This window comes from Erythrolamprus reginae, chromosome 8 (genome assembly GCF_031021105.1).
Source record: "Erythrolamprus reginae isolate rEryReg1 chromosome 8, rEryReg1.hap1, whole genome shotgun sequence".
Classification (NCBI taxonomy): Eukaryota; Metazoa; Chordata; class Lepidosauria; order Squamata; family Dipsadidae; genus Erythrolamprus; species Erythrolamprus reginae.
The window spans coordinates 2,975,236-2,991,598 of NC_091957.1; the positions used below are offsets into that span (position 1 = coordinate 2,975,236).

General features: G+C 43.1%; 1 protein-coding gene across 2 annotated transcripts in view; it reads right to left on the reverse strand.

Moving 5' to 3' along the window:
* SETX (senataxin) overlaps positions 1-16,263 on the reverse strand; it is a 47,886-nt gene extending 31,623 nt beyond the window's left edge. Inside the window, exons 1-7 of one of the 2 annotated variants that reach the window (XR_011559677.1) lie at positions 16,175-16,263; positions 10,104-10,284; positions 6,288-6,495; positions 4,605-4,714; positions 2,567-2,786; positions 1,824-1,940; positions 162-333 (exon numbers count right to left, since the gene is read on the reverse strand). Coding sequence is in view for 1 of the 2 variants with exons in the window: in XM_070758488.1 (XP_070614589.1) it covers positions 162-333; positions 1,824-1,940; positions 2,567-2,786; positions 4,605-4,714; positions 6,288-6,495; positions 10,104-10,283 (1,007 nt within the window). In the remaining variant the exon portion in view is untranslated. The remainder of the gene's footprint in view (positions 1-161; positions 334-1,823; positions 1,941-2,566; positions 2,787-4,604; positions 4,715-6,287; positions 6,496-10,103; positions 10,285-16,174) is intronic. The other variant, XM_070758488.1, reaches the window with a different exon arrangement.
* Positions 16,264-16,363: the final 100 nt, after the last annotated feature.

Here is a 16,363-nt window from a genome sequence, read left to right on the forward strand (position 1 = left end):
AAAAAAATATATGTTACACACAAACACCTACATCATACACGTTTATAAAGAAGTTAAATGAATCCTGCTGCATCGGTTATCTGTGTGTGCTTCTGGATTTGATTTATGCAACAGACTCTGATACGGATTCCTGTCCTTAGACCGAAGTAAAAGGCACAGACCTGGAGCAGTTGTGTCGAATGCTCTCGATTTCCTTCTTATAGCTCGGGTTATTGATGATCGTCTGGAAGGCCTGGACGGGATCCACCAGCTGACCCCACACTTTGGACCCCAACTTATCCAGGATCACCATGAAACAGTGGAGGACGGGCCAAAAGGGGTCGTGGATTTCATCTGGAGCAACAACAACAAAAAACCCCAAACATCGTTATTATCCTGGTTTCTTTGCTAAACGTCCGATCCTGGTTCCTTCTAGAAGCCGAAGAGGGCATACGAAGCATTTCATCACCTGGTATTGCAGGACTGGGCTTTAAAAGGTTCAACTTCTTAAGGGAGGAGTATAGACAGTCCTTGACTTACAACTTTTAATTTAGTGACATTCAAAGTTACAACGGCACTGAAAAAGGTGGCTTAACAACCGTTTTTCATGCTTGCTATCATTTATTTATTTATTTATTTATTAGATTTGTATGCCGCCCCTCTCCGTAGACTCGGGGCGGCTCACAACACAATAAAAACAGTTCCTGACAAATCTAATAATTTACAATTTAAAATTTAAAATAGTTAAAAAACCCCATTTTTAAGCAGACATACCTACAAACATACCATACATAAATTGTTTAGGCCCGAGGGAGATATCTCAGTTCCCCCATGCCTGACGACAAAGGTGGGTTTTAAGGAGTTTGCGGAAGGCAAGGAGGGTGGGGGCAGTTCTAATCTCTGGGGGGAGCTGGTTCCAGAGTGTTGGGGCCACCACAGAGAAGCTCTTCCCCTGGGGCCCGCCAAATGACATTGTTTAGTTGACGGGACCCGGAGAAGGCCAACTCTGTGGGACCTAATTGGTCGCTGGGATTCGTGCAGCAGAAGACGGTCTCGGAGATATTCTGGTCCAATGCCATGAAAGGCTTTATAGGTCATAACCAACAGTTTGAATTGTGACCGGAAATTGATCGGCAACCAATGCAGACTGCGGAGTGTTGGTGTAACATGGGCAACAACAATATCATGGCAACATCTCCGTGGTCCCATGCACAAAATCCACACATTTGGCAACCGACTCATATATACAGCTGCAGTGACCTTTTCGGGAGGGGAGGGGGGGTCACGTGATCTTTTGCGACCTTCTTGAGAAGTAAAGTTGACAGGGAAGTCAGATTCACTTAACAACCAGGTTATTGCTTTAACAACTGCAGCGATTCACTTAACAGCCGTGGTGGGAAAGGACATAAAATGGGGCAACATTCATTTGACAGCTGTGTCGCTTAGCCACAGAAATTTTGGACTCAATTGTGGTCGTAAAATCGAGGATACCTATAGGACCTATGGGTTCACACCACACACACACCCGAGTCACACATTTCCGACAACTTTTGTGGGCAACGTTTCTCTGCATTTACCTTAAAAACCAGAAAGTATAAATGGCCAAACACTTGGCTAACAACTGTAGAAAATGCACCAATCCTCGCTCGACAACCTGTCACACACCCACCGTTGGAACTTATGAAAGGCTTCTGACCCAAATTTGAATTTCTGGCCTGATTTACAACTGTGATTCCAGGCTCAATTGCGGCCCCTACATCAAGGGCTACACGTTATTATGTTATTAAATGAACCACTCGGCATGAAGAAATAGCCCCGGCCTCCAAAGTTCATTCATGGATTACCTTCGGTCGGCTTCCTCATAGTGTTCATGATGGACTGCATGAAATTCTGCTTGTCTGGCCCCAGCAGCAACGAATCCATTGCTTGTTCTTCTAGCACCGACAGCAGCATACAGAGACCTGCAGGGGAAATCGCCCGAAATCAGATGCTAACTGGCCGTTTTGCGCAAGGTTTGGCAAACCACAGGCTTCTTCCTTACAATCAAACATAATCAGAATAGAGCTGGAAGGGACCTTGGGAAGGGAGGGAAGGAGGGGGAGGGAGAAAAAATAAAAAGGAAGTATGGGAGGGAGGGAGGGAGGGAGAGAGGGAGGAAAGGAAGGAAGGAGGAAGAAAGGAAGAGAGTAGAGTTAGAAAGAAAGAAAGAAAGAAAGGAGAAAGAGGAAGGAAGGAAGGAAGGGGGTAGAGTGAGAAAGAAAGAAAGGAGAAAGAGGAAGGAAGGAATGAATTAGAAATCATAAGGAGAGAGGAAGGAAGGAAGATTGGGAGGTAGGGAGGAAGGCTAAAGACAAAATCTCATAATAACCTCACCATTCTCTCTCCTTATCAAGCCAGTGGTTCTTGTAATTGCCGGTGTCAAAAGAAAGGGGGGAGGGAGGGAGGAGAAAGAGAAAGAAAGAGAGAGAGAGAGAGAGAGGAAGAAAAAGAGAAGAAAGAGAAAAGAAAAGAAAAGAAAAAAGACAAGACAAGACAAGAAAGGCTACAGCCAAATGTTCATAATAACCTGGCCATTCTCGCTCCTTACCAAGCCAATAGTTTTTGTAATTTCCAGTGTCGTACAGATGGGGGGGCAACAGGACCAGCCTGGTTTTCTCAACCCCTGATGAGCTGTAGATATCCGGGTTTTCGAAGAGGCCCAGTTCTACCACTTTGAACAAGCAGATCAACACTTCTTGGATGTCATAATAATCATCCCGGTCGACTTTGCCCAGGCTCCTCGCCGTCAGGATGGCCCACCGGCGGATCTAGCGATTTGAAGCACACACACACTTTCAGATTGCATACCTACATATACACCTAGACCCTGTGACCCGTGCCAATTGCCAAGCAACTGAATTCCGATCCCATGACTCTGGGATGCTGCAATGGATGTTTTAAGCACAAGGTCTGGTTGTAAGCTCCGCCGTAACTGAGTGGTCATTGAAGGGAATGGCTTTTAAATCAAGCACTACATGGGGCACCCATATTTACTTCATGTATTAATCAAATGGATCTGATAAGGCGACTCTGGGCAGTTTATTGGACACTGAATAAAATGCAGCATAAAATACATCCAAGTCCCTTCCAACTCTGCTATTATAGAATAGAATAAGAGAGTTGGAAGGGACCTTGGAGGTCTTCTAGTCCAACCCCCTGCTTAGGCAGGAACCCTACATCCACTTCAGACAAATGGTTACCCAACCTCTTCTTAAAAACTTCCAGTGCTGGAGCATTCACAACTTCTATTCTCACTGTCAGGAAATTTCTCCTTAGGTGTTCTCTCCTTGTTTAGTTTCCACCCGTTGCTTCTTATCCTACCCTCGGGTGCTTTGGAGAATAGCTTGACTCCTCCTTCTTTGTGGCAACCCCTGAGATATTGGGACACTGATATCATGTCTCCCCTGGTCCTTCTTTTCATTAAACCAGACATACCCAGTTCCTGCAACCGTTCTTCCTATGTTTTAGCCTCCAGTCCCCTTATCATCTTTGTTGCTCTTCTCTGCACTCTTTCTAGAGTCTCAACATCCTTTTTGCATCGTGGCGACCAAAACTGAATGCCATATTCCAAGTGTGGCCTTATCAAGGCCTTATAGTGGTATTAAAACTTCATGTGATCTTGATACTAATCCTTTGTTAATGCAGCCTAGAACTGTATCAGCTTTTTGGGCAGCTGCTGCAGAATTATATTATTCTGTTCATTGATAAGGGCCTTAATATTTAAAAATTCAATTAAAATTGTAGCCTACTGCAAGCAAGAATCAGCGTTCTTTTCGCCTCTTTCTACAAGAGCAACTAGCAAAAAAATAAGGCTCCCTCTTTAAATGTTTACTGTCAATGCCAGAATCCCAAGGAAGCCAGGTTTACAAACCAAGATTTTCCACAGGCCTATAGATCCAAATTGTTTCCGGAGCAAAAAAACCCCACCCCCATCCCATCAACCTTGCAGATTCAAATATTTAAATAGGGAGGTGGAAGAGATTTATTTATTTATTTATTAGATTTGTATGCCGCCCCTCTCCGTAGACTCGGGGCGGCTCACAACACAATAAAAACAGTTCCTGACAAATCTAATAATTTACAATTTAAAATTTAAAATAGTTAAAAAACCCAATTTTTAAGCAGACATACCTACAAACATACCATACATAAATTATATAGGCCCGGGGGAGATATCTCAGTTCCCCCATGCCTGACGACAAAGGTGGGTTTTAAGGAGTTTGCGAAAGGCAAGGAGGGTAGGGGCAGTTCTAATCTCTGGGGGGAGCTGGTTCCAGAGAGTCGGGGCCGCCACAGAGGAGGCTCTTCCCCTGGGGCCCGCCAACCGACATTGTTTAGTTGACGGGACCCGGAGAAGGCCCACTCTGTGAGACCTAATCGGTCGCTGGGATTTGTGCAGCAGAAGGCGGTCTCGGAGATATTCTGGTCCGATGCCATGAAGGGCTTTATAGGTCATAACCAACAGATTTACCACACTTAAGATCTTGCTGAGTACCAGCCTCGTTGTATTTGTTGCAGAAATGCACAGAATGTAGCTCTGGGCATGACTAGTGTCAGCAGAGAGCAAAGAAACCAGAGCCACTTACTGTTTCATTGGGGTGCACCATAAGTAAATAGATTCCGGGATGTTTGCCAACCACTTGGTAGGAGTAATTCATTTCCTCCATTTTGCAAAGAGCATCTACACACAACTCACCTGCAAATATAGAGGGAGGAAACCACAAAGTCAGGCAGTCACGCCACAAAAATAACAAGAGGCTACGCAACTTTTCGGAAATAAAAGCCACATTTCGGAGGGGGGTGGGGGAAGAGAAGGAGAAGATGCTACTTCTACAGCATTAAAGCATTGGGGTTTTTTTTTAATCCATCTTCAGCCTTCCAAGGTCTAAGCTGCCACCTGATAGGAGATTTTGGCTTTTTCAAAAGATAGAACACTCCTTTTTGAGCTCCCACCACCCACCTGCCCAAATATGTTTCGGGGAAACCCGCGTTTCAATGGCTGGGTTTGCTGAAAAGAGCTGGCAGGGGAGAGGAAACTAAGGTGCGATCAACGGAAGTATTATCAGTCGTTCCACACCTCCTGCCCTCCTGGCTGAAGGAAAATGCGGCCATTTGACCAGCTCTATTTTTATGCCAGCTGTGAACGAACCCAAGGTCTTCTTCCTCTCCTCCCTCTCCTCCCCCACCCACCTCTCCTCCCAAACCCCCCTCCCTTCTAGCACTGATGATCTTACTTAGTGAGGTAATGAAACATCTGCAAGAAAAATACAAAGCTCACAGAGCATCAAGTTTACCAGAATAATCTCCTCCTCCCCTCCTCTTCCTCTCCCCCCTCCTCCTCCTCCTCCCAAAATGGACTCCCTTCTACCACTGATGATGCTACCTAGCTGGGTCATGAAACGTCCACAAGAAAACAAGCTCAGAGAGCTCCAAGGACCCGACAATTCTCCCCGCCCATCCTTCTCCTCTTCTAGCAATGGCCTTTAGTGCTTTTACAGCCCTCTCTAAGCAGTTTACAGACTCAGCCTCTTGCCCCCAACAATCTGGGTCCCCATTTGACCCACCTCGGAAGGAGGGAAGGCTGAGTCAACCTTAAGTAACTAAGTAAGTAAGTAAGTAAGTAAGTAAGTAAGTAAGTAAGTAAGGAAGGAAGGAAGGAAGGAAGGAAGGACGGACAGAAGGAAGGAAGGTAGTACTTAAGACTTATATACTGCTTCCTAGTGCTTTTACAGCCCTCTCTAAGTCGTTTAGAGAATCAGCCTCTTGCCCCCAACAATCTGTGTCCCCATTTGACCCACCTCGGAAGGATGGAAGGCTGAGGCAACCTTTAGGAAGGAAGGAAGGAAGGAAGGAAGGAAGGAAGGAAGGAAGGAAGGAAGGAAGGAAGGAAGGAAGGAAGGAAGTACTTAAGACTTATATACTGCTTCCTAGTGCTTTTACAGCCCTCTCTAAGTGGTTTAGAGAATCAGCCTCTTGTCCCCAACAATCTGGGTCCTCATTTGACCCACCTTGGAAGGAGGGAAGGCTGAGTCAACCTAAAGGAAAGAAGGAAGGAAGGAAGGAAGGAAGGAAGGAAGGCTGAGTCAACCTAAAGGAAGGAAGGAAGGAAGGAAGGAAGGAAGGAAGGAAGGAAGGAAGGAAGGAAGGAAGGAAGGAAGGAAGTACTTAAGACCAAGTCAGCACCAAGGACCTGATACATCTGGGCTCGGGTCGAATTGTGGTGACCTCTGCTCATTGGCTGGGCCCGGGGCCTCCCATTCCAAACTCACTGAGGTGTTCGTGAAGCAGCAGGTAGGGATACTTGAGGACCTCCAGCAAGGGCACCCGGAGACGTTTCTCAAAATTCGGACCGGTGTTGCAGAAGGTGAAGGGGGTGACTCGGTCTTCCTCCACCAGGTAGATGTCGCTTTCATCGTCCCCTCGCATGGACGTCTCGAAGTGGACAACCAGGCGGGAAACTTCCCAGTCCCACAGTGCCTGCGGTTGGAAATTCAAAGGGCAGTTTTAGGAGGAACCTTTGGGGTTTTTTCGTTTTTGGCTGAAAGGAGGAGGAGGAAGGGAAAAAACCTGGTTCATTTGTTTATTCATTTTTTTTTTTTTAATGGATCAGAAAATTAAGAAAGACGTGAATGGGGCAAAGGGAATTGCAAGAGGTAGGAGGAACAGTGTCAGGTATGTTTCCATTCAAAGTCCAGGAAAGAAAACCCCCAATTCCATTCCCCCAATTCCATTTGATAGAGATGAGTACATTCATTCTTTCATTCATTCATTTACTATGCCGCCCTTCTCTGGGGACTCAGGGTGGCCCACAGCATGTAGAAATCTAAATAACATTATGTATTAAAATCCCCATAATTAAAAGTTAACAACACATTTGTTGTGGTTAGCTCTGGCCCTGCTCCTGCCCCAAGGACTGTGGGTGTGGGGGAGACATCCACATGCTGCAGGCCTGTTTTGCCCCTGGTGGAATCTGATGATTTATTTTTATTTATTATTACTTAGATTTGTATGCCGCCCCTCTCCGAAGACTCCTGATGAAGGCTCCTCTGACCAAGAAGACATGAGTGACAGGGAGGAGGAGAGTGTGGCAGACAGCTCAGAAGGAGATCAATTATCTAGCTCCTCCTTGGATTCAGAACAAGAGTTAATGATACAGCCACGCATGCGGAGAGCGATGCATAGGCAACAACAACTGAGAGATTATTACCAAAGAAAATGAGGCCACCTGTGGTTGGGTGGGGCTGTGGTCATTAGTGTGGCTGCTATAAAGAGCAGCCTGTGGGTTTGGCCATTGTGGATTATCTGATCATGACTGCTTTACTGACTTTGACCTTTTGTGTGCTGATTTTTCCCCGCTTTGAAACTAAACCAGAGCAAAGTGTGTGTCACTTTGTGAAAGAAGGACTGTGAATTGCCTCACAGCTGCAAGCTAAGTATCACAGAACTGATAAGGGACTTGTACAAATTACCAGTTTCTTTGGAGACGAGTGCTCTTTGCTATACCAAAAGAGGGCTTGGTTTAAGTGGATTTTCATTATAAAGAACATTGTTTTGAATTTTCAAACGTGTGTGTGTCTGAAATTTGTGCCTGTGAATTTTGGGGAGGAGTCTACCAGAGAGCCCGACAGAACAACATTCATACATCATTGGGTGGGGCAAGGTGTTAAAATTTCAATGGCCCCAGGCCTGCCGGCAGAGGTGGGTCTTTAAAAGTTTACGGAAGGCAGGGAGAGTGGGGGCAGTATGGATCTCCGAGCGGAGCTCATTCCAGAGGGCCGGGGCCACCACAGAGAAGGCTCTTCCCCTAGGCCCTGCCTGGCTGATGAGACCTGGAGGAGGCCGACTCTGTAGGACCCGACCAGCCGCTGGGATGTACGAGGCAGGAAACGGTCCCATAAGTAATCTGGTCCCATGACATGTAGGGCTTTATAGGTCATAACCAACACTTTGAATTGTGTTCAGAGACTAATCAGTAGCTTTACTAGACAAGAAGCGACATCAACAAAAGGAAAGCAAGTTCTAAGGCAAAAGGCGGGCAAGATGCATATACAAAGGAACCCAAAACCCTCCCAAGTAACCCCCCCCCCCCCGGACCATCCCTCCAATCCTGATGTCCCAAGATGTCAGATGGGTGGGCCTGCCGGCCGTTTGGTCTTCCACATCTGGGCCGCCGAAGCTGTTGACCTTGAGTAGGCTGTAAACAACTCCATGATGACTAGCTGCACCAGGCAGGCAGCGATGGGAACTTTCCTCCCTAGCAATATTTGAAACTTCAAATAGGGCACTCACCAGTAGGTTCCCTCCTCCCAAATACTGACCTCTCCCCTCCCTGCATTACTCTGACAGCCGAGGCAAGCAAGTCAAGAAGAAAAGCAGGGGCTGACAAACACTATGAATCTAATTGAGAGGGATACGTTTCTTAACTTCAGCCTTTCTTCTGGCTTGCCTTTTATTATAGGAACATTCTCAATAAACATTAATATATATATATATATATATATATATATATATATATATATATATATATATGTATATGTATATGTATATGTATATATATATACAATTATTATTATTATTATTATTATTTATTAGATTTGTATGCCGGCCCTCTCCATAGACTCAGAGCGGCTCATAGCAACAATAAAAACAATATATAGTGACAAATCTAATAGTTAAACTCTAAAATAACAATAATACATTTTAAAAAGTCTAAAAACAAGGAACCCCTATATGTAAAAAACATACATACAGTCATATCATACGCAGAAAACTGCATAGGCAGGGGGAGGTGTTTCAGTTCCCCCACACTTGACGACAGAGGTGGGTTTTAAGGAGTTTACGAAAGGCATATATATAGAAGAGCGCCGTAGAACATAGATTTGTAGGTCCAGAAGGGACCTTGGAAGTCTTTTAGACCAACCCCCTGCTCAAGCAAGAGACCCTATCCCACCCCGGACAAGTGGCCATCCCATCTCTTCTTAAAAACCTCCAGGGATGGAGCACTCACAACTTCTGGAGGCAAGCTGTTCCACCAGTTAATTGTCCTCATTGTCAGGAAATTTCTCTTCAGTTCTAAGTCTCCCTTTGAGCAGTTTCCATTCATAGCTTCTTCCCTCTCCCCCCCCCCCCCAGTCCTTCTTTTTGTTAGACTAGAAATACCCTGGCCAACCTTTTTAAACAGAAGCTAACTGGGAAGCTGGTAATAACTACTTAGGGCCAAAGTATTAATAATCAATGTAATTCTCTTGATAACATAAGTACAATTACTTATTGTCTTTTATAAAACAATTTGATATGTATCCAGTCATCTCGCAATTGAACTTCTGTATACAACTTCTGTATACACAATGTTTAAAAAGAAAAAAAATCCACTCCAAACTTTATGCCAAGGACAAATAAACGGAAATGAAAGCAAGTAACTGCCTGACTGTCTGAGGAAGTATAGAAGTAAAAGTAAGTAACTGTGGGAGTCTTGCCAAGATACAATATTAATTTATTTTACTTTACTTTATTAAATTTATAGGCCGCCCAACTCCTTCCAGACTCCTTCCACACCAAGATTAAGTACCAAGGTTAAGATCAGTGCATTAAAAAAATAACACCCAATTTTTTTTTCAAAGTATATTTTAAAAATAGAAAGAAAAAACTGCCATCGTGTTTTCCTGAAAATAAACCCTTCCCCCAGAATATTTAACCACATGTGCCGCCGGCCCCTGCCATTTCCTCTGGCTAAACTTAGGGAGACTGAGCTGAATCAGGTAAGACAGCAAGAGGAACCCCATCTTGCGCCCCAAAATAATAAGACCTCCCCCAAAATAAAGCCAATGGTTTATTTTGGGGTTCCAAGAAATATAAGACTGGGTTTTATTTTCGGGGGCAAATGCTATTTCTGAGTTGTGTGCCAGGTACAGACCAGAGCTAAACAATGCTCAAGCGGACGGGATATCCTTTAATATGTTTTTTTAAAAAAAATAGATTTCTGTATGTTATGTATTGCTTTGTTGTGAGCCGCCCTGAGTCCGAGGAATAGGGAGGAATAGAAATCAAATAAATCAAATCAAATCAATAAATAAATATCAGATTACCTGGTGCAAGGATGGAACTTCATCCCTGGCTTTGTGGTACTCCTCTACACATTCCAGACAGTAGCAGAGGTCTTCGTTGGCTGCAGAAACATCCTTCGGAGACAGGGAGCCGGAGGCGAAATTCGCTAGTAGCTTGACGGTGGCCGGACCACCTGGTGTACACCAGCAACATGTACTCATTCTACAGGGAGGAGAAAAGGATGGTTCCAGTGAGAGACAGAAACATAGAAACATGGAAGATTGGCGGCAGAAAAAGACCTCATGGTCCATCTAGTCTGCCCTAATGCTATTTCCTGTATTTTATCTTAGGATGGATCTATGTTTATCCTAGGCATGTTTCAATTCAGTTCCTGTGGATTGACCAACCACGTCTGCTGGAAGTTTGTTCCAAGCATCTACTGCTCTTTCAGTCAAATACTTTCTCACGTTGCTTCTGATCTCTCCCCCAACTAACCTCAGATTGTGCCCCCTTGCTCTTGTGTTCACTTTCCTATTAAAACACTTCCCTCCTGAACCTTATTTAACCCTTTAACATGTTTAAATGTTTTGATCCTGTCCCCCATTTTTCCTTCTGTCCTCCAGACTAGACAGATGGAGGTCATGAAGTCTTTCCTGATAGGTTTTATGCTTAAGACCTTCCACCATTCTTGTAGCCCGTCTTTGGACCCGTTCAATTTTGTCAATATCTTTTTGTAGGTGAGGTCTCCAGAACTGAACACAGTACTGTATTCCAAATGTGGTCTCACCAGCGCTCTATATAGCGGGATCACAATCTCCCTCTTCCTGCTTGTTATACCTCTAGCTATGCAACCAAGCATCCTACTTGCTTTCCCTACCGCCTGACTGCACTTTAACGTCCTTATTGTCTTATATCACATTTTCCTATGTTGCAAGCTACCCACGCTCCCTCGACAGTTGCAATGCAGTAGAGGCTCCTGGGGTGTCAATGCAAAAAAACAAAACCCAAACCCTTGATACACAATTTGTGCAGAACACACCAAACCCTAGGTGCCAGCCCATAAAAACAATGCGGGCAAAATAATAAAGCAAGACTTTGGGGTTTGCATGACATCAACCACTAGCTTGTCCATGTGTCTGAATTGGTATGAACGACTAGTATGTATGCTGTTGAATTGTCCTTAGTTTTAATTAGGATTTTAGATATTAGTTCCTTTCTCTTGACTTATTTTTTTTAAAAAATATACTTTATTAGGTTATAAAAAAAAAGAAAACAGGGAAAAGGGGGATGGGAATACAAAAAAGAGAAGTGGAAGGGGGATGGGGTAAACAGTATTTTTATACAGCGACTTATATATATTATTGTATATACATTCCAGATATTTGTCTATATGTAAATATTTTGTATTCAATATTCTTATTTGGATAATCTTATAGCTGTAGCATTTAATAGTCCAAGAATAACGTGGAAAGAAAAGGTGGTTGGAGGTGGGATAGAGAAGGAAAGAGGGAGGAAAGAAAAGAAGAAGAAAGAGAGAAGAAAGAAAGAGAGGAGGGGTGGTACCTGCAAACTAGCAGGCATTTGGATTGTGACGGCTTAGTTTGATTATGTTTGTTATTTTTGTTGCTGAGAAGTAATGGTAGGTTGTGATATTAGTAAGTTCCTAATAGTTATCAGGTGGATTGAACTCAGACAGGGATTGTATTGATTTTGGTCCAAATTTCTATTGTGCATATCTTTATTTTGATTTATATTAAGAGATTTTAATTAGTTTTTGTTTTATTGTCTTTAAAGTTAGATAACCATCTGAACCATTTCTCCCAGGCCTTGTAGAACTCTGAATCATTTTTGTTTTGAATTTCCATTGTTATTTTTGATAGTATGTTCGGCGCATTCCATAATTTTGCTAATGATGGTTAACTTTGTCGGAATGTCTTCTTTTTTCCAGTGCTGTGCGTATGTTAATCTAGTGGCCGTTATTATTTGAATAATAAGGTATCGGTCTTCTTTACTTAGTTTCTGTCTAAAAATGCCCAGGAGGAATAATTCTGGTTTAGTTATTATCTTTGTCAATATGACTTGGTCCATTATTCTTTTAATTTGTGTCCAAAATTTTTGGGCATATGTACAAGTCCACCACATATGGTAGTGTGTTCCCTGGTTTTTTTTACATTTCCAGCTCTCTTGACTTATTTTTATTGTTGCTCTTATTGTAATTTTGTAGTGTTGTAAGCCACCCTGAGTCCTTCGGGATTGGGCGGCATGGAAGTAAAATAAAATAAGATAAATAAATACATAAATAAATAAAACAAATCACAGCTTGTCCAGTTCACACCATCACGTGGCAAAGGAACCCCTTGTAATTGATGGATTGTAGGAGATTACAGTAATCGCTACCAGTCCAGGCTAGCCTGAAATGATGCAATATTTGGTGACAAAGAAACTTTCCTCAACCCTGACAAGATTTAAAGCCGGTGTGCATTTGATTCAACAATTAACCAGGTGAGAGAAAAAAATTAAATACCCTAAGGGAGTCTTCGCTTTCTATTCCACGAGGGACTGAAAAGTGTAGCAAGGAGAGGAAAACAGAGAATCAGTGACTCTGGTGGGAAATCATAAGGAAAAGATTCATTACCGGAACAAATAGAAATTCCTGTGACTAAAGAAAAGCAGACCACAGAGAGATTTCTGCTCCTGGCTACACAGACGTTTTTTGCTCTTAATTCAGTCTGTTCTGTATAAAACATGGAGGACAAGTCATACTATCCAATGACAATCAAAACTGAGAGTCAAGAGACAGCCGAGGGAGAAAGCTACATTTAAAAGCAGCAACTGAACCAATTCTAAATTTCAGAATATAGTCCAAAACTGTAGAAATGGAAGTTGTTTGGGAGATCAAAATGTATTTCCATATGATAGGCTCCTAGTTCTCCAGAAACTCCCAAATGTATCTGCGTTTGTCTCCTTCAAGTGCAAAGAAGAAGAGGAAGGACTTATTTTCCGCCACCTCTCCTGGCAAACGGACAGAAAATTCTGCACAAAAATCCATTTTAAAACAGTTGTCTTATTTTCTTAGCAATGTATTTCACCTTATTGCTTTCGGATTCCTTTCTTAAGTGAGCTACCTAGTTCATGCATTACACTAAGCCACAAACTAGTTCACAGACCGTGACATCTGACACTAAAACAAATTATATATTCAATTTGGCTTGAAAAATCCAGTCCTGGCATGGTTGTAGGATGGGGCAAAACTCACTTAGTGGCTGCTTAGCAGCAGAAATTTCGGGCTCAAACTGTGGTCCCAGTTTTAGGATTTAATTGAACTTAAAAGCTCCAGAATGGTTCTTCTACACTGCTGCTCTAGAGTCAAAAAGAAACCCAGCAAAAACCACTGGCCCAAATCAAAACTTATGTTAAGCTCCTCTCCTGGGAATCCTTCACATTTCCTTCCTTGTGCAGATATAAATTCATATTATCTCCAGTTTGTTTTCTTTACCTTCTAAGACAGAGGGTAGTAGCTGCACATGTGTGAATGTTTATGAGAAAGGAATCAGTGTGTTTCTCTCCAGAAACGAGATTGGATATATAAAGACAGGAGTACATTTAATTTTATAAATGCAACTTAATACTAAACAGTAAATATCTACTGCAACCAGGGGTTGGTGGGGGTTTTTTTTGGGGGGGGGGGGAGAGATTCTCTCTGCCATTTCAGCACTTTGTCAGCTCTAAGAGGGACATTGCAGCTGCTTTGATTCTACAAGGTCAAGGTGATAAGAGAGCATACTTAGGTAATGCTGTGCTTTCTCAGACTGGACACAGCTGGCCATGGAGAGACAGAAAGGGAGGGGGAGGGAGAAGGGACAAGGACAAAAAGAGAGAGAAGGGAAAGGGAAGGGGAGAGAGAGAAAGAGAAAGGAGGGAGAGAAAGAAAAGAGAAAGTGGAAAGGGAGAGATGGGAGAGAGAAGAAAGAAGGGAGAGAGGGAGAAAGAGAAGAGAGGAAGAGAAGAGAGGAAGAGAGACAGAGAGAAGAGAGACCTTCCTTGCATAAGGGGGGAAAAACACATGGAACTCCATGGGATCCAGAAGTGATTTCAAGGAGCTCTTTTCCATACATCCGATCCTTTCCTTTCCTGCAAAGGGGGGAAAAACAGGTTCTCTCTCTCTGTGTGTGTATGTGTGTAGCATATTTTTGCTCATAATGAAAAGGAAGGAAGACTAATACATAGGAGTTCCAGTTCAAGATATTTTGCTCTCAACAGCTAGCCAGACCCTTCCTGGGATTTGAACCTGGAGAGTCTGCCTGTAAAGCAGTAGCTTTAACCTCTAGGCCACAGGTTTTACATGCATATGTGTATGTGTGTGCGCGCGCGTGTATTTGTGTCACCTTTAGAGACTCCCTGGTGTGCCTTTGAACTCTTCCTCCTCCTCTTTTCCTGCAAAGGGGGGGAAAACACAACTCCCATGGGGCCCACTATTTTGGACCAGTCCTCCCACTATTTTGGACCAGTCCTCCCCCCCCCCCCCACCAATTACTTGTATAAGGATTATTCTCTTGTCTATGCTATTCACATTGTCTTGAGGTTTTTGTTTTTATTTTTTCGTTACATTGCACCAGTGGAGGCTAAATCAATTTTGCTGTATACATGATGTGCAGTGACAATAAAGGCAATAACAACAATAATAATATTACAATGTCCTAGGCTCCTGGATGAGGCTCGACTGGCAATTAATGCCAAATTCGTCAAAACTGGCCGCAGTGATACAACTCCACAAGAGACCTATGTCTGCCGGCAGGCTTGGGGACATTAAATCTACCATCTTGCCCCAGACGGTGTATGAATGTATAAATGATTGGCTGAATGTGAGTGGTTGACTTTTTTTAACAAATGGTTTTTTTTAATATGTTTTAATTATAGATTTCTATATGTTACGTATTCACTTTTGTTGTCAGCCACCCTGAGTCTGAGGAATAGAGTGGCTTGCTATTTATGTATGTATCTGTGTGTGTGTGTATGTATGTATATATGTATGTATTAGATTTCTATGCCGCCCTTCTCACAGCGACTCGGGGCAGCGTACAACATCATAAATACAACAATATATAAAAGAAATCTAATTTACTTTAAAAGACTGATACAAATTGCTAAAAATGTTTTTTAAAACCCCATATACAGACATACACATTCATCAAATTCAATAATTCATATGTACGTATTTATTTGACTTCTATGCTGCCCAATCCTGAAGGATTCAGAGCGCCTGAGTCAATCAATCAAATAAATAAAATTATAGATGACGATGATAAAAAATATAATATTTTATAATAATAATAATAAAAACAATAACAATACTACTACTACTACTAATAATAATAATAATTCCCTGCATGTGAGATAAAAGAAATCTAATTTACTTTAAAAGACTGATACAAATTGCTAAAAACATTTTAAAAATCCCACATACAGACATACACATTCATCAAATTCAATCATTCGTAAGAACAGTATTTATTTATGTATCTTCTATGCCGCCCAATCCTTAAGGATTCAGGGCAGCTGAGTCAATCAACCATATAAATAAATAAATAAAATTGTAGATAATGATAATAATAAAAATATAATATTTTATAATATAACAATAATAACAATAACAAAAATAATAATGTTGCAAGGAAATATATAATAATAATAACAACAACAATAAATAAACAATAATAATAACAAATAATTCCCTGCATGTGATATTCCGTCCCTTTCCTCAGCTAGGTTTCAATGGGGGTGCAAAGGGAGCCCTGAATAGGAGGGGGACTCGAGTGGGGGGACCCTTCCTGCCCCCCCCTTGGAGGGGTGCAAACCAAACTGAGGGGGGCTTTCCCCCTTCCTTGTCCCCCTCACCTCCCCAATTCTCTATGAAGGCACGTGAATGCAACCCCGTGTGAAGGGGCTTCACCCGGGGTTTGGGGTCTGTGTGTGGAATAACCTCCACGAGGGAGGGGGGTTGGGGCCTTTCCTGAGGTAAAAAAAGGGGGGCGCCCCATTTCCTCAGCTGTGGGGAGAAGCCAGGGAGCTCCGCCCCCTCATCCCCTCAGGAATTTCCCCCTCCTCCTCTCACCTCTCACTCTTGGTCCTCGGGTGGGAAGCCGCCGGCCCCACGCCGCTGCCATGGGCCCGCCCGTAGGCTCGGCCGTTGTCGTCGTCGCCGTCTCAGCTTTCTCTCTCGGTTACCCGCCACCGACGCCGGCCTTTTCCTCAGCGCTCCTTCCGTTGCGGCAGGCCCCGCCTTCTGGGGCGCGCCATTGGC